General features: G+C 51.1%; 2 protein-coding genes across 2 annotated transcripts; both read left to right on the plus strand.

The window, feature by feature from the left end:
* Positions 1–7,126: 7,126 nt before the first annotated feature.
* LOC136521418 (DNA-dependent metalloprotease WSS1-like) lies at positions 7,127–11,857 on the plus strand. The gene is made up of 5 exons (XM_066515156.1): positions 7,127–7,536; positions 7,637–7,832; positions 8,781–9,284; positions 10,449–10,664; positions 11,403–11,857. Exons 1-4 carry the CDS (start codon positions 7,379–7,381, stop codon positions 10,635–10,637), a joined length of 1,047 nt encoding a protein of 348 aa, XP_066371253.1. The 5' UTR covers positions 7,127–7,378; the 3' UTR covers positions 10,638–10,664; positions 11,403–11,857.
* Positions 11,858–13,049: 1,192 nt separating this feature from the next.
* On the plus strand, positions 13,050–14,661 carry LOC136520796 (mitogen-activated protein kinase kinase 5-like). The gene has a single exon (XM_066514446.1). The coding sequence runs from the start codon at positions 13,156–13,158 to the stop codon at positions 14,197–14,199; it is 1,044 nt and encodes a 347-aa protein (XP_066370543.1). The 5' UTR covers positions 13,050–13,155; the 3' UTR covers positions 14,200–14,661.
* Positions 14,662–24,469: the final 9,808 nt, after the last annotated feature.

Raw genomic sequence — 24,469 nt, forward strand, 5'->3', positions numbered from 1 at the left:
ATTACGGCCGAGGTGCATAGGGTACTTAGGAGGGGGAGACGAGGCCGGTGGTGCAAGGAATTGCCATAGGGTGCTTTGAATAGGTGGCTTGCCGTCGACGCGCACCCATCCGGTCTTAAGAACCCAGTGGAGCGGCGATTCCAAACTAAGGCACTATGCGGTGGTACAAGCAGCACGGTGGGGTCGGTTGGGTGGCCGGCTACCTAACGAAGCTACGGACATGACCAATTTGAATCATGGTACTATCACCACGGCGAATCAAAGGAAACGGTCTCGCCGGCCATGGCGACAGCGGAGATAGGTGGTTTTTGGCGTGGCTTGGCCCGGCATAGTCGTGGCCATCAATGCAAAGTACAAGTGCACACAAACGATGGGGAACAACAAGGTGTGCTCTAGGCGGCTGTCCGCACGGCTGAACCCACAAGCCGACGAAGCTCGGTACTGCATCACAGCGGACGACGTCGGACAAGGGAAGCAATAGCGCAACATGACGCCAAAGTGATGGTGGAGCAGGCGGCCATCCCAAGCACATGTAGTCATGGTGAGTCAATGGGAGCAGTGCCGGGCGTGGCGATGGGCGGCGTGTAGCGTGGTCGGGGTACCGTACGACGCGACGGCGAGGCAGAGCTACCAGGGCCCAGGCACAGTGCGCTTGCATGCGTGCGTGGTGAGTGTCGGGCAGATACGTCTGCCCGAGCTGTAGCACGGGACCCGGCGGCATGTTTGGCCAGTGCAGGGCAGGGCGAGGGCGGCGTCTCGGACGCAGCACGTCAGCCACGGCGATGTGAACCGCGCGCCAACGCGTGGTGGCAGGCAGCCGTGGCCAGCAGCGCAAGGACCGCACGCGCGATGTGCTAGCATAGGGTGGCAGTGAGGACGTGGCCGGTGCTTCAGCGCGCGCTGGGCGAGCCAGCAGCAGCGTCAAGCCGAGCAGCGGCAGTGACCGCGGCCAGTGCGGGCTCTGTTCAAAATCGTTGACATGCACGCTTTTTAAAGCTATCACAAAACCCTACCCGAAGGTCCAAACACCAAACCGCTTCTTCTATACTCTAGTGGGTACGTAGAGCTATCGACCGATGCCACGACATCACGCTACTTCTTAAGCCGGTCTCTCTACAAAAATTGCCAAACATGGCTTCGTCGACCCGTTTTCAAACTTACGCGAAATGACTTAAACTTCGAACGGTTTCGCGTCGAATTCCAATTCCGACCTATTTGATATACTAGCTAGCAAACCTTGTTCTTGGCCACACATATTTCATCGTCGCCTATGAAGTATGTACTACAAACTTTATTAAAGTTCGCATACACGTTCTACATCATTTTATTCGATAAAAATTCACTTAGAATACTAAACGATATGAAGCGACATGAAACGTAACATTTGTTTCTTGTTTTGGATGAACATTTCAAGTGTCGTACATTGATTTATACTTTACGTTACACACATTTACACATAAGTATGATGCTCATGCAGTGTTGAAAGGTCCTAATGGCTAGAGGGGGGTGAATAGCCTTTTAAAAAATTCTACAACAACACTTAACAAACCGGTTAGACAACTATGAGGCGAAGCAAGTGTTGCACTAGTCCATTAAAAATGCAAGCCACCTACCACAATTCTAGTTTATATAGTTTCTATCCACACAATGGCTATAACACTACACTAAGTTAGTGTGCTCTCAAAAGCTAACTAAAGAGCCACACTAACCAAACTAACAAGCTCTCACGACTAGCTACACTAAAGAGCTTGACAACTAGTTTGCGGTAATGTAAAGAGAGTGAGCAAGAAGGTTATACCGCTATGTCGAGGAAGGAGCCAATCAATCACAAGAATGAATAACAATGAAGACCAATCACCTTGGAATCAAATGATGAACACAATGATTTTTTACCGAGGTTCACTTGCTTGCCGACAAGTTAGTCCTCGTTGTGGCGATTCACTCACTTGGAGGTTCACGCGCTAATTGGCATCACATGTCAAACCCTCAATAGGGTGCTGCACAACCAACACAAGATGAGGATCACACAAGCCATGAGCAATCCACTAAAGTACCTTTTGGCTCTCCACCAGGGAAAGGTCAAGAACCTCTCACAATCACAACGATCAGAGCCAGAGACAATCACCAATCTTTGCTCGACGATCCTCGCTGCTCCAAGCCATCTAGGTGGTGGCAACCACCAAGAGTAACAAGCGAATCCCATAGCGAAACACGAACACCAAGTGCCTCTAGATGCAAACACTCAAGCAATGCACTTGGATTCTCTCCCAATCTCACAAAGATGATGAATCAATGATGGAGATGAGTGGGAGGGCTTTGGCTAAGCTCACAAGGTTGCTATGTCAATGCAAATCGCTAAAAGAGTGAGCTTGAGCCGGCCATGGGGCTTAAACAGAAGCCTCCACAAAATAGAGCCGTTGTACCCCTTCACTGGGCACAACACGGGGTGACCGGACACTCCGGTCATATTGACCGAATGCTGGACCTCAGTGTCCGGTCACGTGATGTGTGTCACGTGTCCTCTCTCTTCAAATGTTGATCGCCCGATCTCAACGGTCAAGTGACGACCGGACACAACAGCTCAAAGTGACCGGACGCTGAACCCTAGTGTCCGGTCGTTTTTAGTAAGCATCTAGAGACGACTTTTCACGACCAGACGCGTCCGGTCATGCTCGACCGGACACACCCAACATCTGGTCACTCGACGACTCCTCTGTCCACTACCATGTCAGCAGGACCAGACACACCCTGTCAGTGTTCGGTCACTAAGTGACCCAGCGTCCGGTCAGAGACCGATGCCAGCGTCATTTCAGCTTCTACTGACCGGACGCGCCGGTCCAACCGAGGCCAGCGTCCGATCACTTACAGTGACCTCCGTCTTTTCTGTCTAGGGCACCGGTGAAGTTCCTAACCCTTGCTCAAATGTGCCAACCACCAAGTGTATCACCTTGTGCGCATGTGTTAGCATATTTTCACAAACATTTTCAAGGGTGTTAGCACTCCACTAGATCCTAAATGCATATGCAATGAGTTAGAGCATCTAGTGGCACTTTGATAACCGCATTTTGATACGAGTTTCACCCCTCTTAATAGTACGACTATCAAACCTAAATGTGATCACACTCTCTAAGTGTCTTGATCACCAAAACAAAATAGCTCCCACCATTTATACCTTTATCTTGAGCCTTTTGTTTTTCTCTCCAAGCACTTGATCATCACCATGGCATCATCATCATTATATCATGATCTTCATTTGCTTCACCACTTGGAATGTGCTACCTATCTCATGATCACTTGATAAACTAGGTTAGCACTTAGGGTTTCATCAATTCACCAAAACCAAACTAGAGCTTACAAGTGTTTTAGCAAAAAATGTACAATGTAACACCGAGAGTGTTACATTTGTTTTTTATGGCAGTTGCCTAATTTGATTGCCATTCTTAGTGTTCTTGGGTGGTATCGTAATGTCACACTATACTATCAGTAGCACTAACCCTGTCATGGCTGAAGTGGGAAATGAAGGTGCAACGACCATCGAAGGAGCGGGTGAGGCACATGCTGCTGGGGAGAACAAGAGACGCCTGAGAAGCTTCGCGTAAAACGCTAGGAGAAGCCCACTACAAAGTACATCTATGTCAACTATCTAACAATTCTTTGCTGACAGCAAGGGCTTGTCTGCAACAAAGGAATGCAAAATAGACGAATTGGAAAAAAAACTAAAATAGGATACAGTGGCTAGTGAAAAACTATAGATTCTAAAACACAGATGTTTGGAATGGTTGGCAGAAGGTACAGGAATTTGAGCAAGCATAGCAAGAGTGAGAGCAAAGATTATTTCCCTTGGGTTAGAGTGGAGTTTTTATTTTTTTATGTTTTGCACTGCTATGATTTGTTTTCCTTTGGAATGGAACTCAAATTTGCTTAAATGTATGAGCATTGTTACTCCAAGATTTCAGAAATTCATAATAGACTCCATCCCAGTGCGAAATTCAGATATGTGTATGATCTGGAAGTGCCGTGTCTATGATTACCACGCACAGAAAATACCATGATCTGAAAAAGTATGCAGAGTACATGTGTCATGCACCATATAAAAAGAACTTAAATCTTTCCGTTTCTGTGCATGACATATCTACATTAAACTTCTTCCCCTAATATTATTTCCATGCAAAAATTGAACATATATTTTTTATCAGCGCCTTAACCAAGTGAGTCGCTGACGCGCGCGAGGGCATCCCCTAATATTATTTCTATGCAAAGATTGAACATATATTTTTTACCAGCGTCTTAACCAGGTGATTCGTCGACGCGCGCTCGGGCGCGAGTGATGGACTAGTAGTTATTTACACCAAAATTTCCGGTCTACATGTTTTCTTGGGAAAGGGTGAGATTGAATGGAGAGGTTATTCTTAGGGCGAGTGCCGTCTGTAGAGATGTATATTTGCAAAAAATACCCCCGGTGGCATTGAATGAAGCGAGAAAGGGAAGCCGTCCTCTCGTGAGGCGACGGGAGCGGCGCGTGCTCCAAGGCTAACACGACGGCAGAAGCGCCGTTGTACGGGACGTCGTCTCCCAGCGACGTGCGTGGGGATCTACCTGAGGCCAAACTTGGCGCGAGTTCCTCTTGCTCCGCGCGCACGAGTTCTTCTCCATTGCCCTATCAATTCGCAACAGCAGCTCCTTCCCTCCCCAAATCTGTAGCGACCATGAGGCAGCGGCGGCGCATGAGCAGATGGTCGATCTGACTATGGCTTCCTCCACCAGCGAGTTCTATAGTCATCAATCTTGTTGTTTTGTTCCCTGTGAAGATCTGTTCTGACGAGATATGAATTGTTATTCCCCTGTCAGTTCTAAGATCATTTTTTTTGCTATGTCTCAAAACTATTCTGCTGGAAAACTTCTTGTGATTCTTGCTGTTGAGTGGCAGAATATTTTTCTTTGTTCTTGCAACCAGTTAGATTTCTGAAAAATACTGATCATTGCTGTGTGCTCTGTGCCTGTTGTGCTGTTTAATGGACGAGCAAGGTCACACCCATGTCACCTTGTCGTTTTCCTATAGAAAAACCAAAGAAGAAATACACCTGGAAAAATTATACGTACCCTATATAGGCAACCAGCATGTGAACCATCCATCTCTCGATGCTATTTGGTTTATGATGAAGAAGAAGACGAATGTTATATTTGATTTATGATGAAATATATTATATTATATTATATATATAATATATATGATTTACTTTGAAGGATTTGTTTTGCACCAATTAGCAACACAATGGTATATATGATTGATATTCATAAGTGATTATGGCAACATGCAAGCATTAAACGGTCTGTGGATAGCCAAATACACAACAGTTGCCTGTGGGGTGTATGAACTGTCTGTTCAACTGTGTGTGTTGTAAATTTTAAGAACTTAGTAGGCGGCAATCTACATGTTTCTTGCGGAGAAGGCAATGCTGGCAGTCGACGGTTCTTCTGGGGAGAAAGCACAGAGCACTCAAAGCAGTGCGGCGTCGACTCACAGGCGCGAAAGCCTGTGCGAGTGTGCAGACAATGCAGTCAAACCAACAAAGTTGTAGGGTAATCAATCAAGTTTTCATTTAGTAAAAAAAAAAAAAATCATGTTTTCATTTCCTATGAGATGTTTTCTGTGAAGGGCAAAAGAAAAGTTGTAGGATAATCAATCAAGCTTTCATTTCCTATGAGTTGTTTTCTGTGAAGGACAAAAGAAATCAAGTTTTTCATTTCCTATGAGATGTTTTCTGTGAAGGACAAAAGAAAAAAAAAATCAAAAACAGAAACCAAACGCCGTCCGTGGGACTGTGAAGGACAAAAGAAATCAAGTTTTTCATTTCCTATGACATGTTTTCTGTGAAGGACAAAAGAAAAAAATAAAAAATAAAAACTCAAACGCCGTCCGTGGGATTCGAACCCCCGACAACATGGTTAAGGGTCACCGTCCATATGACCCACAGGTCTATAGCGGGTAATAACTCACTACCTCAATCTTTCCTATACCCGACCAAGTCAGGCAACAAACAATCGAGATAGTCAGGAGTAGGGTATGCATGAGACGTCCTCATGACTTACTACAACAAATGCAACAAGCCTTAACCAGCTCAACTAAGTCATGTCGCCTAAGCCTCTGCTCACCATGACCCCGCCTCTTGCCAAGCCTCAGTCACATCAATCATTTTTTAGTCATCTTTTAGATCATGCTCATCTATTTGTTCATTGGCTACAATAGTCAACTCCTAACTCATGTGAAAAGTGAGAAACCCATTACATGCCCCCCTCTACTAGTCAAAGCAAACTAAGCATGGATTACGGCTTAGAAAGCAATCAACCAACACTCCAATGTATGTTAATGAACAAAGAGTGAAATGATAGGTTATAGGCCTACATACGTAAACATGCATCTTAAGTAACATAATCAAGTTATGCAATTTAATAAATGAAACATGATGCTTAGGAGCCTGTCTTAAGGATCAACTTGGGGTTCAATTGGTTCGAGTTTGGCAACGAACTCAACTTCCTGCTCAATGCCTCGTCTCCTCAGGTGCTTCAGTTCCTATATGAGTGCAATGTATGAGTTACACTGAGCATCCATGAATGAGGTAGAAACACTTGAGACATCACCCTGTTCGCTTGATCGTATCAGCCATGATATAGTATTTTTCTCTCACAATAAAATAGCATCAGCTGGTTTATAAGGCACAGAAACCATCAAGCGAACAGGGTGCATAACTTGAAATGAAAACGGAGACAATACGGTGACAGTACTACTTAGGTGCTTAAGCTGGAGGTTGCTGGTCGATATACATAGATTGCCTGTCTAATTAGTTTTTCGACTATCTGAATATTCGAGTCGGACCGTCCGTTTGAAGAATCAGATTGTCCCTCGGCACTACAAGAAAATTAAAATAACCTATAACTTATGATGAAGGGAGTAGTTTTTAAGATACCATCTAACTTTGTCCTGACGTCGAAACGATGTGTTTATAAGACAAACGAAATACAGAACGCGCGCATCAATAAAAATTCCGTTAAAAATCCACGGTTTGCTTCTCCAAACAATTCTCTAAAAAACAATGGGTTCTGCGTGTACTGTGACCTGTGTAAACACATCCCAAACAGTTGCATTTCTGATTTCTCTTTCCCCACCTCAAAAACTTGCTCCATTCTCTCGAACCCCAACGCAATCGAATCTCGCCTCTGCAGCCGTGCAGCTCTGCGCACGGCCTCTCCCCCCTGCTCTGCATAAACGTCGCCCAGCTTCCCGCCCGCTCGCCTAGGCCTATCCGCCCCAAAGCCCCCCAACCCATTTGAAATCACGCCGCGTTGGCGTGTAATCGGCGATTCCGCGGCGGCGGGGGCGATGGAGGTGGGCGACCTGCACAAGGTGTGGGAGGTCCGTGCGCTCAAGACCAAGCCCGACGCGGCCGCTGCCCGGGCGACCCTCGACCGCGTCGCCAGGCAGGTCCAGCCCATCATGCGCCGCCACAAGTGGCGCGTCAAGGTCCTCTCCGAGTTCTCGTGAGCGTCCCACACGAACCCTAACCCTAACCTCCCTTCTCCCCCTCCACGACCCCCGATTGATGGACCCCGTGCGTGCCGGGGGTGTGTGACTGATCAGGCCGCGGAACCCGAGGCTGCTGGGGCTCAATGTCGGCGCGGGCGTCGAGGTCAAGCTGCGGCTGCGGCGCGCCGGCCGCGACCATGACTTCATCCCCTACGAGGAGGTGCTCGACACCATGCTACACGAGCTCTGCCACAACCAGCGCGGGCCCCACGATGCGCAGTTCTACAAGCTCTGGGACGAGCTCCGCAAGGTGCGTCGGCTGCTCTGTGCTTTTGTGCTGCTGCTTACACAATGTGGGATACTGGTGGTTTTATATATTGGCGTGGAATGGCTTTTGCATATGCGCACAAGTGAATGTATTGCTCTGGTTTAAACTATCCCAAGACAATGTTCACCCTGATTGAATGATTCATTGTTGCACATGTCAAAAATTTCCTCCTCTTAAAAGGATTATGATTATTTGTAATGATGCTGTACTTAGAAATTTAAAGTGATTTTTAGTTCTAGTACATCTAGCCTAGATTGATATTTGATTGGATGTCCTACTATGGTTATCAAAAACTAAAATAGATGGAACTTGTTTTTTTTTTCTGTGCAACATCCAAACTTAATTCAATGGGAACATCTTTGTCTCTATCAATCCATATGATTATTACCCCACTTGTATCATAGGCATACGACTATTATTTTACTTCGTAATGGTTTATAAACTCTGGAGATGTTGGGAGTGGAGTGGGGAGAAGAGCTTTACCTGTGTTTGCCAAACAATAACGCGAAATGAGGGTATTCAAATTAGAATGAAGATGTAGTGAGGACACTGGACTATATTTGGGGAAAAATTGTGGCAATTGGCAAGGTCTTTGGAATGGAGTTTTACTTCTGTTGAAATCCTTACAAAAAAAAAATGAAAATCCTGTTATGTTTCAGGACCACGGTTTCTATTACTAAATTGATCTTAACTCAAGTTTGTATTTGGTGACGTGCAAGATTGAGGTAGTGAATCTGTAATTTTTTTATTGTACTTGAGTGAGCTTTGCTGTATCTTTGTACCTTATTTGTGACCAAGCACATCTAGTTCTGTCATTTGTCATTTTCTTTGTGTCAGTTTTGTGCTCTTGAATGCAATTTCAGTTTTGCTCATGTGGTGCCATATTTTTTTTAATAATGATCCTTCTGTTGTTTATGATAAATCTTTCAGGAATGCGAAGAACTTGTTTCAAAGGGTATCACTGGAACAGGACAAGGGTTTGATGGTACAGGAAGGCGAGTAGGTGGATTTACAGTACATCCACCACCACCATCTCTGCGGCAAGCTACGTTAGCTGCTGCACAGAAGCGGGCAAGGAATGGAGCTCTATTGCCTTCTGGACCAAGAAAGTTGGGTGGAAACAGTGAAATTATGAGTGCACTTAGTCCAGTACAAGCTGCTGCAATGGCAGCTGAAAGGAGAATGTATGATGATTTGTGGTGTGGATCGCATGATCAATCTGGTATTGATGATTCGGATGATGTTATTATTCTTCAAGAATCACCAAATTTGGTGACAAGGGATGGAAAAAACTCGAAGGGTAGCTGCTCCAACACTTTTGCAGAGCCCAGCACTTCTTCTGGAATTCATAGAGCAGCACGAGATGATAGGACAACAAGTGATGCACTGGATAGTTCAAAGTGGGAATGTGGTGCTTGCACTCTTCTGAACCAGGCAAGTTTTCAAAGTGCCGAATTAAAATATCCATTTCACCTACAAAACTGTGAGTTTATTCATGGATTATGGCTCATTTTTTTTACTCTATATAGAAAATTTATAGGAGAAATCTCTTAGATGTTATAGTAGGACAAACAATCTTTTTCATTCTGATCCATTTAAATTTATCTTTGAAATTCATCCATTTCATTAACACATATGCATATGCTGAACATGATAACCCTGTAGAATCTTAATTAAATGCTTGTTTAGATTAGAGTATGCATGTCTGAGCTTCAGATGTGTATTTATTGTGGTGCTTGTTGATAAGTTCTGAGCCAAGCTCAGTTGGTGAGGGTTATGGATGTACAGCTCTAGGGCCTGTTTGGCAGGGCTCTAGAGCTAGAGTTTCAGCTTTGTTCTACAGGCTACAGCTCCACAGCTCTACAACTCTATCTGTAGAGCCACTCTGTCCGTGTGGGTGTTTGTCTGGCAGGTTAGCTCCAGATCCTTGAATGAGGCCAGAAAGGATGAATTAACATTACTACCCCTGCCAAACAAGCCCCTAACATGTAGTTTTTGGTACCGTTCTTGTTATTACTGCAAGTTCCTCCTATATTTTCTCATTTTTTCTTGAGCTTATAGTAATTTGCTAGTCACATCATGGTTAATCAAAGTCAAGGAGTAGATTGAATTATCAAAATGTTTGGCGTTTCCTGTAATGTATAACTCCACTCATAATAGTAACATCCTCAGCCTAGTATTGAACTGCATGATAACTGTATGCCTGTTTAGTTTTGGGAAACCTGCTGTTTGTGATTTATGCAGAGAGTTTCTATCTTCAGGTTTCATGACTTATAGCTAGCAGCCTAGTGTACTGGTCATCACCTATATTTAATTTGACTGTACGCAAGCCAAATTCCAATTTAAGCTACCAAAATCACCAACATAGTTCCATCCTTTCCAAGTGTTGAAAGTTTCTTTTGTCCCAGAAAAACATTACCTTGTAGTCACATTTGCTTGCTTAACTATACTTCTTTTCTCATTCTGTGGTATATATACTTGTGGTTTGGTCTTACATCTAGTCTTCACTTCTTCCATATTTTTTTTCTACTACACATTTTACTTATAGTTATTAGCATGCTTTTCTCTTAACACATTACAAAATCTGAACCTCTGCAGCCTCTGGCACCAATCTGTGAAGTTTGTGGTACCACAAAACCCAAAATTGCAAAGGCGAAGTACATGACTTGGTCTTGTAAATTTTGTACTCTAGAGAACAGCACTAAGCTTGACAAATGCTCAGCATGTGATCAATGGAGATACTCATATGGGCCACCTGTAGCCACATATGGCCCAAGCTATGATTGAGATAACAGTGAAGGCTACAATTGTACAGTAAGTAACCCAGAGTACTGTGTCAGGTTTATAATAATCTTTTAACTTTCCCGTGTGCACTATTCACTTTTAATTTTGTTGTGTTGAAGCGCATATCATTTATACTGACCTGTTGGATTTATAACAGCCACTAGTGTTCTGCACACCTTATTTCTCAAGATTGCTTTGTTATTTCCAATTAACATTAGGTGCTTGCATGCCCAAATAGACATTATGCTAGATTTTATTGTGGTGTATGCACCGAAGGCAAAAGTATCTATAGACATAGTGGCCCTTCATCTGATACTTTATTTTTGCATTAGTGTGGGACACACTATGTCTAACACTTTAAATATTCTCTGCAGTTGTTATTTTGCTTGGAGCTTTTAGTAAACTTCCTTTTGTTTTCTAGGCTATTTAGTTCTATCAGGACCCCATACTTGGACCTACACAAACTGATTTCTTGATAAATCGTTTTAAACTGCATGTTTGCACATCTGAAATGAAATATAAGCCACTTAACACGCAGACTATTCTTGGAACTAAGTCTTCACTTGAAGTGTATATCTGAATGTGCAAAGCTGCAGCTCGTTTTAGTTAACTAACACAGGCTGGTTCAGGATATAGCTTTAGTTGATCGCCATTTGAATGTTCTGTTTCCTGCATTTGCTTCCACTGCAATAACATTTGAAGAGTAACCCTTATTTAAAGTTATCTGCATAACTCAACTCTAATAATGATTTCATGTGGTTCTTACAGGATGACACTTCTGAGCAGACATCTGCTGCATCGTCGATATAAGCTGCCTTATCTGCAACAGTTCTTGCTCTATTACCACCCTCTTTTGTGGACGTTGCTTGGAGCAATGAGCGGATTGGTAGAAAGAAACAATCTTAGTCCATGGCTGTTAACGTTAGCCGCAAGCCCGGGGCATACAACCTCTGAACCAGGTTGCCCATCCATGCCTCGCCTTCTTGGTGACAGATAACAGCTGGTACCTAAGGGCACACTGGTGAATTGGTCTTTTATCTGTTCCGATGTCGTCTGCTCATGTTGCCGTATGGGTGACTGGGTGAGGAAATTTATTAATTACATTAATGTAAGGGTTAATACAAGTTTCTGCAATGTTCTTTTAAAAGAATTTACCTGCTCGTCAGATCTAACCCAGAAAATCCAGAGCCAAAGCTTTTACATTTGCTCATCCATGCCGTCACGCTTTGCGTCTTCAGTGGTAACCAAGTACACTGTATTTGAATTACCCTCGTGGAAGTTCTGTAGTTAGAGCGACGAGTGTTGCAGGGTCGCCACTGACTGGTACCGCATGGTCAGGTTCATCTTGCTAGCACTTTAGAAGCAGATGATCACCCTGGCCTGAAAGGCGTCCCCATTATCCCCGTGTAAGAAACTGAAAAGTGAGGTCGACAGGTTCTGCAGTCCATCGATCTTTGCCATTTTTCTGGACACAGGCGCGTGCACGGACCGCATATAAATCTTTTATCGCACGTGGTGTTGAAGATGCTCAACGATGACATTCGCAGCTTCTTTCGGTAGAGTTGTGTGCCTTATAATCATTGATCACAGGAAGATCACCAAAGACTTCATGTATTGACACGTCGCGTCGTCCAACCTTTCCCGCTGTTCGTCACTAGCTGATCATTCGAATTTTGAGCACGTTCTGTGAAAGCGGGCCTGGGTTCAGCCTGTTCGCTTGCTCATATATGATCGTGGATTATAAGTTGGAACAATATTTTTCTCTTACATCAAACCAGCCCGTAGTAAATAATCCACGATCGTTTACGAAGATTGGCCATCAGCGGCCAGGTGCGCGTTGCCAGATTCTCCCTGAATTAGGTCTTGAACCTGAGATTTTTACACTTCTTATCACACACCCGCTGTGTGGGATTTGCAAGTCAGGCAGGCACGTAAGAGCATACGGAGATGTTCCACTGATGTTTTCTGCGGCTGACAAGCCGACGAAAACTAATTTACTGTGAGAGAAAAATATTATTTCATGGTTGATAAGCCACGCTAATAAACCCTCAACACAGCGAACATGCTCTTGTGAGTACGAACATGGATGACGTAGTACATGTACGGGTCATGGATCAACATCGCATACCTTTGACACGGTAGGACAGTGCATCCGAAACCGTTAGCATTCCTTATAATCCCGAGCAATAATTGTACGGGGGCAGCGAGTAGTGAAGGTCAGCAAGCCACGGTGCGTGCCGTGCGTCTCCAGCGAGGCATCGCCTTGCATCTCCGTTCGTCCTCTAGCTGCTGGGGTTGCCGTCAGGCGAGGTCGTCGCCTCGTGAGGAACAGCAACTTAATTACTGTAGTCGCCTCCGGGGTCCGGGCTCCCTCCCGTCCCATTACCCAACGGGCACCGCAGCGCCACACGACAAACCCCGAGCGGCAGCGGGGAGGAGAAGAAAGAACCGAGACGCAGTCACGCAGACGCCATCACCACTACCCCGCGCCTAACGAACTCCTCCCCACCCCGCCCACGCCATGCGTCCGGGCGGCCTGCCGACCCAGCAGCCCGGCACGCCGGGCCGCGCGCGCCGCCGCCCGGATCTCACCCTCCCCATGCCCCAGCGCGAGGTCACCACCTCCCTCGCCGTCCCGCTCCCTCTCCCGCCAGTCCCCGCCTTCTCCGGGGGGCCCACCCCGCCGGGCGTCGTCCCCGCTCCCGCCGCCGCCGCGGCGCAGCAGCAGCCGCCCCCGCTCGCGGAGCTGGAGCGCGTGCGCCGCGTCGGCAGCGGCGCCGGCGGGACGGTGTGGATGGTGCGTCACCGCGGGACGGGTCGCCCCTTCGCGCTCAAGGTGCTGTACGGGAACCACGACGACGCGGTGCGGCGGCAGATCGCGCGCGAGATCGCCATCCTCCGCACCGCCGAGCACCCGGCCGTGGTGCGGTGCCACGGCATGTACGAGCGCGGCGGGGAGCTGCAGATCCTGCTCGAGTACATGGACGGGGGCTCCCTCGACGGCCGCCGCATCGCCGCCGAGCCGTTCCTCGCCGACGTCGCGCGCCAGGTGCTGTCCGGGATCGCCTACCTCCACCGCCGCCACATCGTGCACCGCGACATCAAGCCCTCCAACCTCCTCATCGACTCGGCGCGCCGCGTCAAGATCGCCGACTTCGGCGTGGGGCGCATCCTCAACCAGACCATGGACCCCTGCAACTCCTCCGTCGGCACCATCGCATACATGAGCCCCGAGCGGATCAACACCGACCTCAACGACGGCAGCTACGACGGATACGCCGGCGACATCTGGAGCTTCGGCCTCAGCATTCTCGAGTTCTACCTGGGCAGGTTCCCCTTCGGGGAGAACCTCGGCAGGCAGGGGGACTGGGCCGCGCTCATGGTCGCTATCTGCTACTCCGATCCGCCCGAGCCACCGCCCACCGCCTCGCCCGAGTTCAGGGGATTCATTAGCTGCTGCCTGCAGAAGAACCCGGCCAAGCGGCTCACCGCCGCGCAGCTGCTGCAGCACCCCTTTGTCGCCGGCCCGCAGCCGCAGCCCCTCGCTGCTCCTCCCCCGTCATGACCACCGTTTCGGGTTGGGAGTAGAGTATGGATCTCATCCCAGTTCGGCCTTGGCTGCCGGCAGTGTGGACTCCAATCTGGCATTCATTCCCATGTCTGTCAGGTGTATCCTTGATGGACGGAACTGCTTGCTGTGTGAAGGGAATTGGCTGGCCAGTTTCGGTGGTGTTCTTTCCATCATCGTCGTCCTGCTGCTGCAGTTAAGGTCCCCCTTGATGTTCTTCAAACCAATTTTGGGTGTTGTGTCCATCACCAATTCATCACCACGATCGTCCTCAACCAGCTCCTCGTTGCGATTAAGGTTCTTTCTCCTTCCTGTTGTTTGATGTTCTTTACTTCCAGCGATGATAGCATAAATGAGAAAAAGAAAAAAGTGTGTACAAATGATTTTTGTAAAAGATCAAATCATATCATATGTCAAGTACAGAGAGGTCCACTTCGTACCAATTTTCATTGTTCTAAAAAGGTTTGGTTAGAAACTTCAACTTTTCCTTTTTATCTCCAATCTCCATGTAGCAGAGCTGTCACATGAACTGGCAATTGTGCTAGGCTGCTAGCATCTCTCTCTGATATTTTTGGCGAATAATTGGTTGACGATGATTGAGCGCATGATGATGATGATACTGCTGCCGCAGCTGCTGCTGCTTGATAGGTTCTTGGATTCCTTTATCCGGATATATGATTGCATAGAGCGAATCCGGAAATGCGAATAGAACCCAACTTTAATTAGTTTCGTGTCTCTCTTGATGTTGCTCCTGAAATCTGAGAACCATACCTTTCTCTCTTGCCAAATCCAATGCGTCTTTTTCTTAGCCCCGGGCAAAGGTGGTGGTGGCAATTGGCATGCCGATGTTCTTTTGTTTCTTGAGACTTGAGAAGAGTCGTTTCTTCTAGTATATCTCCTCACTTGGCACTACAAGGCCAAGCACATCACCATGTCGGCACGTGGTAATATATCATGGTAGGCGGTAGGCCCATGGCAGACGCAGAGGAGAGTCATGAAACGTGCTGTCGGGCTTATAAATCTGGGGTTCCCCATGGACCGGCTTTCCAATAAAGGCTCAGGCTAGCAGATAACGTTGCGAACGACGCGCAACTCATGGGCCGGCCCAAATACCTAAACGACAGGCCAGAAGGACGATCTAATCTGCGATCGGAAGGCCTGGCCGAGGAGGAACGACGCCCGCTTCCGACTCCGGCCCGCCTCTCTGACCGGAAGACTTCACTAAGGAGGAACAACGCTCGCTTCTGACTCCGGCCCGCCTCCGGACGGCCTCTTCGACCGGAAGGCCTGGCCAAACACCACTTCTGACTTTGACCCGTGTCTCCAACTGGGGATGCGCCGAACCCTTGATTATAGCTCTTCTCCGACTGACGCAATCAGAGCTGACTGGAATCAACCGACCGGGGACGCCCGCTCGGTGAGGACCAGGAAACGGACGGAGAAAGTAAGGCACGACACTCAAGTCAACCACAATACCGAGGAGGACCGTACCCTATACACCTACAGGACAGTACCGACAGGATATGTCAGAAGAGTGCCCTCCAACCTTCTAGGCATGTCAGAACCCAAGCAGTGTTGTGGGCGCCGACATTTACCCTACAGTGTTGTGGGCGCCCGCAAAACTTCCATACCGGACGAACACGGTAAAAACCCCTTGCATGCCTCTAGGTATCAACAGTATGGCAGACGTCGACGTCTGTCATACCAGAAGAAGATGACGCAACCTCCCACATGCATCTGACATTAATAGTGTTATGGGCGTCTACAATCATCTTGTACCCGACGGCGTGGGCAACAAGACTCAGCATACGTACACACTCTCTCTCTCTCACTTGTAAGGCCACCCCCTTCATCTATAAAAGGGGATGCGCTCTCTCTCAAAGAAGAGGAATCAGTCCACAACAACTCGAACAACACACACGATCCGAACGACCAAGGATCCCAACGAACAACAAACGCTCGAACACTTAGCACATAACGGAGCTCCCATCACTCTCGGCCCTTCAGACCAGAGTTCGACCGGACCTCTTGTACCCCTCATCTTTCTTCCTTCCGTTTGTAACCCCACAGCAAACATTGAGCACCTGGACTCAGGAATAAAGTCACCGACTGACTCAAACTAGACGTAGGGCACGTTGTCTGAACCAGTATAAACCCTGTGTCATTGAGTACTAGGCCACATCCGATCACAACGTACGACAAAACTATAAATATTTACGTGTTGGTCACTTTTTGCACCTACAGTTGGCGCTGTCCGTGGGGAAGACGCTGTATGTTCACACTTTTGGTCATCAGATGACCCACTTTTCTGCCACCTTCGCCATGGCGGGCTCAAGCGATACGACTCGCTTTGGCTCATTGGAGTTTTCCGCACTCCCACCTGGTGGGACGTGGGTTCCACCCGTCTTCAAGCCGTCCCAGGCCTTCATCTTCGGAAGCCTGGATTTCATCGTCGACCGGCTCGGCATACTGCACCTCCACAAGGAGGCACCCATCCCGGCGCCCATCGGAGAGGCGCCCTCCGTCGGCTCCGGGCCTCCCTGCAACTTCAACGACGAGGCGCCTGCACTTTGTTTCGAGCAAATGCTCTGCTCAAACCCCGCTGTGAGTAACGTACGCTTTGTTGTTTACTCGCTATTTACTATCTTTCGTCGATTCTTTGGAGGGACCCCGTTGTCCGCGACCGGTTCTCCTACGGCCTCGCATCTCCCGCGGACGCGGACGCCCGGGGGCTCCGAAAAATGCTGATGCCACCTCTTCTCACATCCAAACTTGTGGGGATGGCGAGCTATGCTCCCACCTGTTTCTACGAACTCGTAGATGACGAGGTTGAGAGTGATGGCTCCAACATCAGCGACGTGGCACCTAGCCACCGTCCGTCCCGGGAGTACGCTATGGCAGACGCTCCGAGATAGCCGCCAGTGGTAGCGGAGTCCTTGCAGACTCCCCCCTCCGGACCCTCGTGCTGGGGCCTTTGCATTTGCACAAGAGCACGACAAGGAGCTACGACAACGGTGGTAGAACCAACTGCCACCTGCGCCGGCGCGCTCGGCTCGCCATGCTACGCCCTGTGCGCGTAACCCAATGAGCGGCGCCTGGTGTCGCGCCCGCCAGGTCTAGCGCAACATCATGGACGAGGGGAACGATCGCCCATAGTTCGCTCGGGCTGGCCAGAACATCGTCGCCGCGGTAATGCTTCTGTGCGGTATTCCCGAGCCGAACAACCCCCAGGAACAGGCGATCCACCGGAACCTCCGGGCACTGGTGGAAACCGTCGTCGTTCAACAGGCGGAGAGCTTCGTATTGCGACACCGACTCGAGGCCTCTCTCCCCACCAGAGGAGTGGGGACGTACAGACGGATAGCTCCATCCGCTCACCGCTACAGTCGTCGAGCGCAACGTAGGTGGCCGCAGCCGCGCCACGGTCTGACCTGGTGCCTGCTCCACACCGGCCCCCTGTGCACGAGCGGCTCGGGCTGAACCAAGATGCTCGCAGCGTCATCAGCAACCGGCGTCGGGCCCAGCATGATGATGATGTCCATCAGGCGGCCATGAGGGCAGGCGACACAAACCCCAGTCGGACCATCGCGGGGAGTAGTGAAACGCACCCTAGGCGTGGTCGCTGGCTGGACGATCGAAGTCCTAGCCCGGATGGCCCGGGACCATGGGCCTTTGGTCGACGCATCCAGAGAGCGCCATTCCCACAGCGCTTCCGACCCCCCTACCAACGTCGCCGAGTATACCGGGGAGACGAACCCCGGTATATGGCTTGAAGATTTCTGGCTTGCCTACCGAGCCGGTGGAGTGGATGATGACCACTTCATCATTCAGTACCTCCCTATCTGCGTGGGGGAACATGTTCGAGCATGGCTTGAATTTCTCCCGCACGACAACATCCGCGACTGGACGGACCTCAAGAGGGCCTTCGTTGAGAGCTTCTAGGGGACGTATGTCCGCCCTAGGAACTTCTAGGACCTCAAGAGCTGCTAGCAGGAGCTCAGCGAGCCCCTGCAGGATTACATCCGTAGGTTCTCCAAAATATGCAACTCCCTCCCTCATATCGTCGACGCGGACGTCATTAGCGCATTTCTCTTCGAAACAACCTGCGAGTCCCTAATCCACAAGCTTGGCTGCCTGAAGCCTCGTACCACCCGTGACCTGCTCGACGTCGCCACGAACCATGCCTCTGGCGAGGAGGCGGTCGGAGCGGTCTTCAACAGAGGCCGGGACAAAGGCAAGGACAAGCACGAGGATCAGGACGAGGGCCCCTCCACGCAGAGGGGCAAAAAGAACAAGAAAGATCGTCGCCGACCGACCAACTCCGCGTTGGTTGCCACGGCTGATCACACGGGCAAGCAGCCCCAGCAGGGCCTCCCAGACCACTTCAACGAGCTCATGGAGAGCCCATGCACCAACCAAGCCTACCCCGTCAAACACCTCTACAAGGACTACGAGCTCCTCAAGCGCTTTCTGCGACATGCCGATGGGGCGAAGGAAGGAAAAGGCAAGGGGGCAGCAGCCAAGAAAGGGGCACGGCAGGCAAGGATCTGGACGACTGAAGGTCCCTATACGGCGACCGAGGTGATCCGACCGGGCGTCTACCGACTGAAGGACGACAACGGCGATGTTCTCACCAACACTTGGAACAACGAACAACTACGTCGTTTCTTCCCCTAAAATTCAGTCTTACCATTTTTTACTTAACGTTTGCTCCTATAAAGCGCCCAACCCGAACACTTTCGGCCCGGGTCGCTCGGGGGCTCCACGGGGGTGCAATACCACCTCTCTTTTTTACTGTCATATGGTAAATACCTTTTTATCCAAACGAAAGGGTAGTCCGTTCCTTTAATTACCTTACGTAACTTTGCTTTAAATATTCTGACCGATCACATCCCGCCTCTACCTACGGTTATGAGCAGCTGAGCCTTGCGGGCCACGCCCGGGCTCTTAAGGTTGCAGCCTACGGGACGAACGAGTAGGTGCGAAAAAGAAAGAATAAAAAACAAAGTTATGCTAAGGTAAAAATAAGGAACGAACGGGACAAACTTTCCCGAATGAAGTAGTTCCATCACAAAAACAAAGTTGCTGTATTCATAAATACACAAAAACACTTTACACAGGGGGCTCCCCCACGACATTATCTTTTACATCCGCTAAAGTATTTCTACTCTAAAAACCTCTACTGTGGCTCCCCGACGGCATCGGCTACCGGCTCGACCGACGAGGGTAGGGGTTGCTTGTCCTCTGACTTGGCAATGTTTGGCTTGGTCGGAGGCGGCGCGGCATCCGCTTCCGACCTAGGCTCCACGCCATCCATAGGCTGGGCGACGTCCTCCTGACACGCGCCTTCGGCCATGTTCGCACAGTGAGCATCCATCACCCACTACACAGAGACTTACTCGGCCACCAACTTGGTGTGTGGCAGCAAGCTCTCCCCGAGCGAGTGGATGTCCTTCGTGCTCTAGCCGTCGGCATACCCGCTGCAGATGGTGGCGAAGTCCAGGTCCGGGTGGTACATCGCCACCGAAGTCAACACCCTCGACGTCCCGTAGAACAGCCCGTCGATGATGAGGGCCCGAACCTCATCCAGAACCTCCGCCAGCCAGATGGCGAGTGCGCTGGTACTTTGCGCCGACCCGAAGACCTCTGAGACGATGAGTTGGGCAACATTGCGTATCTGGTCAAGTTCCCCCTCGAGAGCAGGTCGCTCTTCAAGGGACTTGGCCAGCACCTCCGTATTTTGGACAATCGTCGCCTTGGCCGTCTCCAGGTCCTGCTTCAATGACTCCACCTTTCCACCCAGCACTAGAAGAAGGGCGACAAGCTCAGAAGCAAGCTAAAGGAAGAAACCAACACGTCAAAAGCAGAAAAGGTACATACCGAGCGCGGGTGTTCTCGAGGATGGAGAGTCCCTCCTGCTGAGTCACCTGCTCGCGCAGTCGGGCGTTCACCTCCTCTGTCCCCATCACCTAGCCTCGAAGCGCGAGCACTTCCTGGTCGGCCTCCGACCGGGCCTTTCGCTCCGACTCCAAGGCCTTCCGCTCCGTCTCTAGGGTCTCTAGGGCACTTTGGAGCGCCACATCGGTGTCCGCTAGGGACTTCTGCAGCATCGCCTCGGTCTCCGCCTCATGGACCTTCACCGCCTTAAGCCCCCGCTCGGCGGCGGTTGCCTGCTCCGCCGCGAGCTGCTCCGCCGCCCGTGCCTCGGCCACCTCTGCCTCTTGGTCTTGGGACTCACGGCAGGCGAACTCCAGCTCGCGCTCGAGCTCAGCCATCCGGGCATGCTCCTCTTGGAGGAAATGAGACTTGCGGCACGACATCCCCTCTAAGCCCTGCAAAGCAAGGAGCTAACACGCTGAAGCAACCAGCAAGGAACCAAGGAATCAAAAACAAATCACAGAGAACTTAACTCTGCGACGCGGGGCAGGTCAATCGTAACCGCTCGATGGATGGACTTGACCCGCTCTAAGGCCTCCCCAAGCCTCGTCCTGGTTTGGGCGAGATCAGACTCCATCGTCACTCCGCTCTCCCCTAGGAAGTGCTAGAGCGCCACCTCCTCGTCGTTGCTAAGGATGAACCGAGCCTTCCTCGGGTCACCGGGGTAGGGCCACACTAGATTACGGCTCACCCCGAACCTGCTGGAAGGCCCAGCCGACGAATGGGCCACCACCAGCTCCTGCAACGGCACCGTCAGCTCCACCTCGTCACCTGCTTCGTCGTCAGAGGGAATCTCCACCACCTCGATTTCATGGGCCACCGGCAGGCGTTCTGGCTCTGACCCGGCCGCATCTCCCCCTGGTGCCTCCAGCTTCGACCGGGAGGGTGACCTGTGCGGCCCTCCGCTCGGCGAGGCAGGGAGCCCGGTCTCCCTCTCCTCTTCTGCCGCAGCTGATGGAGGAGGGGCCACAAGGGTTACCTTCGATGCGGCCTCCGCCGTCACCACCGAGATCGCCACCCACACCGTCACCGCTGTTGCCGCCGTACTAGCGACCGACCCGAGGGGCGCCGCCCCTAGAAGGGAAGGACCCGTCGCCACCACCCTGCTATCCCCGTCGCTCGCCACCGCGCGCTGCAAGGTGGGCCTCCAATCCTCCCGCACGGGAGTTGGGGCGATGCTCAGTCGCACTCTAGAAAACTCAACAGCAAGATTGAAAAGAAACAAAGAAGGCATACCGGGATAGAAGCGGTAGGGCTCTGAAGCCCTGACCCGACAACAACGGGCCCGTCGGGCGAGGACCGCTCCCGGGCCGCGACCCTTGCCCCCTCACTTCAACCGGGGGGGAGTTCACCCGACCGGCTCCTGCTTAGCCCGCGCGTCGCCACGACCGTCGACTCAAGGCGCGCCAACCAAACCAGCCAATGAGACATCCCCCGGTTGCGGGTCGCGCGTCGGCACCGGCCTCGAAGATGCGCGGGTACGAACCCGCTCCTCTGACTGCCTGGCTTGCTCTACCGCGCCCGAAGCAGGTGGGGACAAGGCCGGTGATGCCTCAGAAGGGCACGGTGATCGCATACGCTTCGCCTCCCGTTCACCGACGGCGTCCACGCTCGTAGCATGCTTTCTCGGCGTGGGAACATCACCGCACCTCTCTGCCTCCTGCTCATCGCCAGCGGGCGTAACCGCAGGATCGTGATGCTCCGCCAAGGTCGCAACGACCTCCTGGCCTTCCTCCTCCTCAGAGAAGATCATGTCGTCGCCCACCTCTACGGGGTCCTCCAACTCGAGCTCTGACTCGACGTCACTCCTATTTTCCCCGACCCGCACACGTCGGGCGATCTCCATCTCCTTCTCATGCTTCCGCCGAGCCTCCTTCAGGGCGGCCTGCCAGGTCATGCCCTCCGGCCCTTCGGAAGGTGCGGCTAGGACTTGTAAACTTCAAGTCCCTACAGAACGGACGACTCAAAATCATGATACGGGAGAGAAAAAGGGGAAAAGAACACGGAAATAAAGAAAGGGGAGCTTACCAGATTGGACTGCTTCGCATCGTTGAGAGCTCCGGGCTTTCCGTCAAGGGTCTCCCTAGGCCTCAGTTGCAGCACCTGGTCATGACAACTCTAGACCTCGTCATTCGCTAGCTCCTGCGGCGACACACGGTCGGGGTCCATCGGGCCGCTGTACATCCACATCGGCCACGTCCTCTTCGCCAGCGGGGTGACCCGACGGCGAAAGAAGGTGTGGAACATCCGCACCCCATCAAGACCGCGCCGCATGAGCTTCTGGAGCTCCGCCTCGATATCTCCACCTTCTTCTGCCGGCTAGTAGGGCCCCACGACTAGCTCTCCTACCTCTCTGGCCTCCTGTCGGTAAAAGGCGGGAACGGCGCCTCCATCGGGTTCCTTATGTAGAACCATTCCCCGTGACACCCGCGATTGGAATCACAGGGGGTGTACGCGGGCTACGAGCCTAACGCGATCGGTTTCTTCTGCAGTGCGAAGCCCCCCACCGGCACGATCATGAGCGGCTTCCCCTCCGACAAAGCTCGCTCAGAGAACATCCGCTGGAAGAAGTTCACGTGCGGCTCCATCCCAAGGAAGGCCTTGCACACAGTAACAAAGCCAGCGATATGCAGCACCCCAGTCGGATTGAGGTGTTGCAGCTCCAGGCCCCACTCATTGAGGAGCCCACGCAGGAACTAGTGCGCGGGGTATCCTAACCCACACTCATGAAAGGCGAGGAAGAAAACAACCTCGCCGACCCAAGGTTGTGGGAAATCCTCCCCTGCAAGAGCCCTCCAGTGCGCCACCTCCTTCGGCGGCAGAAACCCCTTCTCGGCGAAGGCAGCCAGCACCGACTCCCTCACGATGGATGACCTCCAACTCGACATTGCGCTCTGGGTTCACGAATGGATCTGTGAGTTTTCTCCTCTCCCTCGCTCTCTCCTTTCCTCTCCTACAAACCGCCACGACACTCAAACGCTCTGGGGAGAAGGAAGGAGAAGAGGCAGAAAATGAGGAATAGGCGAAGGAACGGGACGAAAGCCCTCTCCCTTCCCCTACTTAAAGAAAGAGGCACAACAGTTGGGAAAGGCACAGCGATTGGGGAAAGGCGAAACGATGGGGGCGAAAAACCCTCTCCCTTCCCCCATTCAATGCGGATGGGATACGATAGGACGCGCCCTGACTGATGGGACACACCCTGCTCGATGAAACAACGCTTGGTCAGACAGGACGTGGACTAGGTATGGTCCACCACTACCACACGCCGAGCGCAACAAACAAAGTGCCATTGTGCGCAGGCGGCCATCTGCCTTCCCAGGCGGGACTTGGAAAGGCCCAAACGATGGGATCTCTGCCAGGAGAGACCAACGGGCTTCCTGAGTCGATCAGACGGCTCAGGCGAATGCCAAGTGACAGGTAAGGAGCAGATGGACGCCCCATGTGGGCCATGCCGACTTCATCATGAACGACAAGTGCGAATCCTGGTCGGACATATCCGATAGGAGCTCCTCAAACCCGTCACTCGAGTCATCAAGGTAACATTACCAAACCCCTATTATTTCTTTATATGAACATTCATTCACCCATCTATGCATTCATTCATTACATACATCCAAAAGCATCGCATATGTAGTTAAATGCATCACAACACTCCGTGTTGCGTCACGAAGTGGTAGTTGCCTCATTCAACATGAGCAACGATCGACCGGGGTTCAAAGGCTGGCCCACGAAGGGCTTGAGGCTACCTCGCGTCAAACAGAGCCGGGGGAGAAAACGCAGATGAGCCCTGAGTGGCCCTCGCCCTGTCTGTCCCAAAGCAGACAAGGTCATCTCAACCTTCTCGTTCGATCCTAACCTCTCGTCAAACCCACAGAATCTCCATCGAGGGGAGGCCAGCGGGCCAACCGGGTCAGTCTCCGGAACAACCTAGGCATCTGTCGGGTTGCAGGTTAAGGAGCAGTGGTGTGCCACATGAGCGCTATGTCGACCCCGTCATGAATGACGAACCCAGACTTCACTCGAACGTACCCGTTAGTGAGCTCACCGAGCGCGTCACTCGAACCATCGAGGCAAGCAACGTTAGCTCAGCCCTCCGGTTGCGAGAAACCGCGGACGGGGTAATGCACAAAACTCAACTGACCCCTACCAAGCCCAATGGGGCTCAGGGGCTCAAGACACCCAAAATGCCTCGGCAGCGTCTAGGTCTATGACTCCGACTCGCCCGATCCCACGGCGCGCCCGACGCCTGGATCCGCGACTTCGACTCGCCCGATCCCCCGGCGCGCCCGACGCCTAGATCCGCGAGTCTGTTTCGTTCGATCCCTCGGCG

Source organism: Miscanthus floridulus, chromosome 18 (assembly GCF_019320115.1).
Source record: "Miscanthus floridulus cultivar M001 chromosome 18, ASM1932011v1, whole genome shotgun sequence".
NCBI classification, from domain to species: Eukaryota; Viridiplantae; Streptophyta; class Magnoliopsida; order Poales; family Poaceae; genus Miscanthus; species Miscanthus floridulus.

Excerpts from the sequence above, each read along its gene's own strand:
- LOC136521418 (XM_066515156.1), top strand. The coding sequence starts at position 7,379 with ATGGAGGTGGGCGACCTGCACAAGGTGTGGGAGGTCCGTGCGCTCAAG. Across the intron at positions 7,537-7,636 it reads AAGGTCCTCTCCGAGTTCTC|GCCGCGGAACCCGAGGCTGC; the intron begins GTGAGCGTCCCA and ends GTGACTGATCAG. Across the intron at positions 7,833-8,780 it reads TCTGGGACGAGCTCCGCAAG|GAATGCGAAGAACTTGTTTC; the intron begins GTGCGTCGGCTG and ends TAAATCTTTCAG.
- LOC136520796 (XM_066514446.1), top strand. The coding sequence starts at position 13,156 with ATGCGTCCGGGCGGCCTGCCGACCCAGCAGCCCGGCACGCCGGGCCGC.